Raw genomic sequence first — 1,402 nt, forward strand, 5'->3', positions numbered from 1 at the left:
TTTTACATGAGAAAAACTGCATGTATAGAATTTTTTGCCTTTTTTTTTTTCCCCCTACGATGGCTGAAAGAGGTGAAGCATATGCAACCATACTGAAGGCTACGCACAATAACCCGGCAACGTCGATTCGAGTATCTCCGTGTAGCAGAAAGTGAGTGCACAAAATTGCTGCTGCAGGGAAAACCACATCTAGGACCACAACAAGAATGGCAGTCCTAATCTGATATCATAACAAAAGTCTATTATTGAAGCAATAATTTGATGGTAATAAGTAAAAAATTAAATCACACTCGGAAAAGAAGATTGAATGGATTGAGACAACAACAAAAAAAAAAAAAAAAAAAAAAAAAAAAAAAAAAAAAAAAAGACTAAGAAGAAGAACTTAAATCACACTTGGAAAAGAAGATTGAATGGATTGAGACAAGAAGAAGAAGAAGAAGAAGAAGATTGACCTTCATCCTTGGAGGTGCAAAGAGTAAGAATATAGTGAGAAAAATGATCTCCACAACAGCACCAAACATATTAACAGTAGCCACTAGAAGGCTGTCAGGCTTAATAAGTCCATAGTAAATCCAAAAGTAAGCATTCAGTAATTTGCTAACATAAGGGATGCTCTCGAATTCCTCCGTCGATCCACGCTTACAGATTCGCCAAAACACGTTTCTGAGAGAATTATAGTTCAGAAAGTTCTTTCAAATTTAGCTTTCATGTTAAAAGGCAAAACTAATTAAGAATTAGAAATGGAAAAACTGAACTAAGCTTATTCAGTAGTACTACTTACGCAGGAGATATGTAAACTAGCCCTGACATAATATTCCCTGTATATGCAGGCTTTAAATCTTTAGAATCAAAACAAAAAATAAAAAAATAAAAAATAAAAGAAGAATATCCCACACAATTATTACCAAAATTAAAAAGCATATAAATTATTACTAAAATTAAAGAGCATATAAATTATTACCTAGCATCCCAAAGAAGATGATTAGTGAACCTGCCATGGTTGGTAATATTAGGATAGGAATTAGGACCCCCTTTGCTTTCTTCTTTGAAGAGTGGAACTTTGGGATAGTTTTATTGGAATCTTAAGTTCTTTGAAGGTCCTACCAATTTAGATATTTTCTTCTTTATTGTGGCTTGGTTTTCCGTATGCGGGCTTTGTCATTCATATATGTTTCACTTTTAATTTGTTATTACTATTATTTATTTTATTTTATTTTATTTGGAAGAGCCATCTTATGATCAGATTTGCTGGAGACTTGGGACGAGCAAATTTGAGTCAACTCTTTTTGTCTCCCAAAACGACAGACCAAGGACAGCGATGAGTAAATGTTACGCATCCAGTAATGTGGAATAACAAATCAGGTTCGTTTGGTATGAGAATTTAAAATAATGTGATTTTAAT

General features: G+C 33.1%; 1 protein-coding gene across 1 annotated transcript; it reads right to left on the minus strand.

Moving 5' to 3' along the window:
• Positions 1-38: 38 nt before the first annotated feature.
• LOC112091269 (bidirectional sugar transporter SWEET16-like) lies at positions 39-1,132 on the minus strand (the record flags this gene model as incomplete). Its single annotated transcript, XM_024164445.1, has 4 exons — positions 962-1,132; positions 782-818; positions 453-663; positions 39-220 (listed from the first exon to the last, which is right to left on the minus strand). Coding segments are annotated over exons 1-4 (467 nt in total), but the record flags the coding sequence as incomplete, so codon positions are not given.
• Positions 1,133-1,402: the final 270 nt, after the last annotated feature.

The sequence above is a fragment of the Morus notabilis genome, unplaced genomic scaffold (assembly GCF_000414095.1).
Source record: "Morus notabilis unplaced genomic scaffold, ASM41409v2 Scaffold4339, whole genome shotgun sequence".
Taxonomy (NCBI): domain Eukaryota; kingdom Viridiplantae; phylum Streptophyta; class Magnoliopsida; order Rosales; family Moraceae; genus Morus; species Morus notabilis.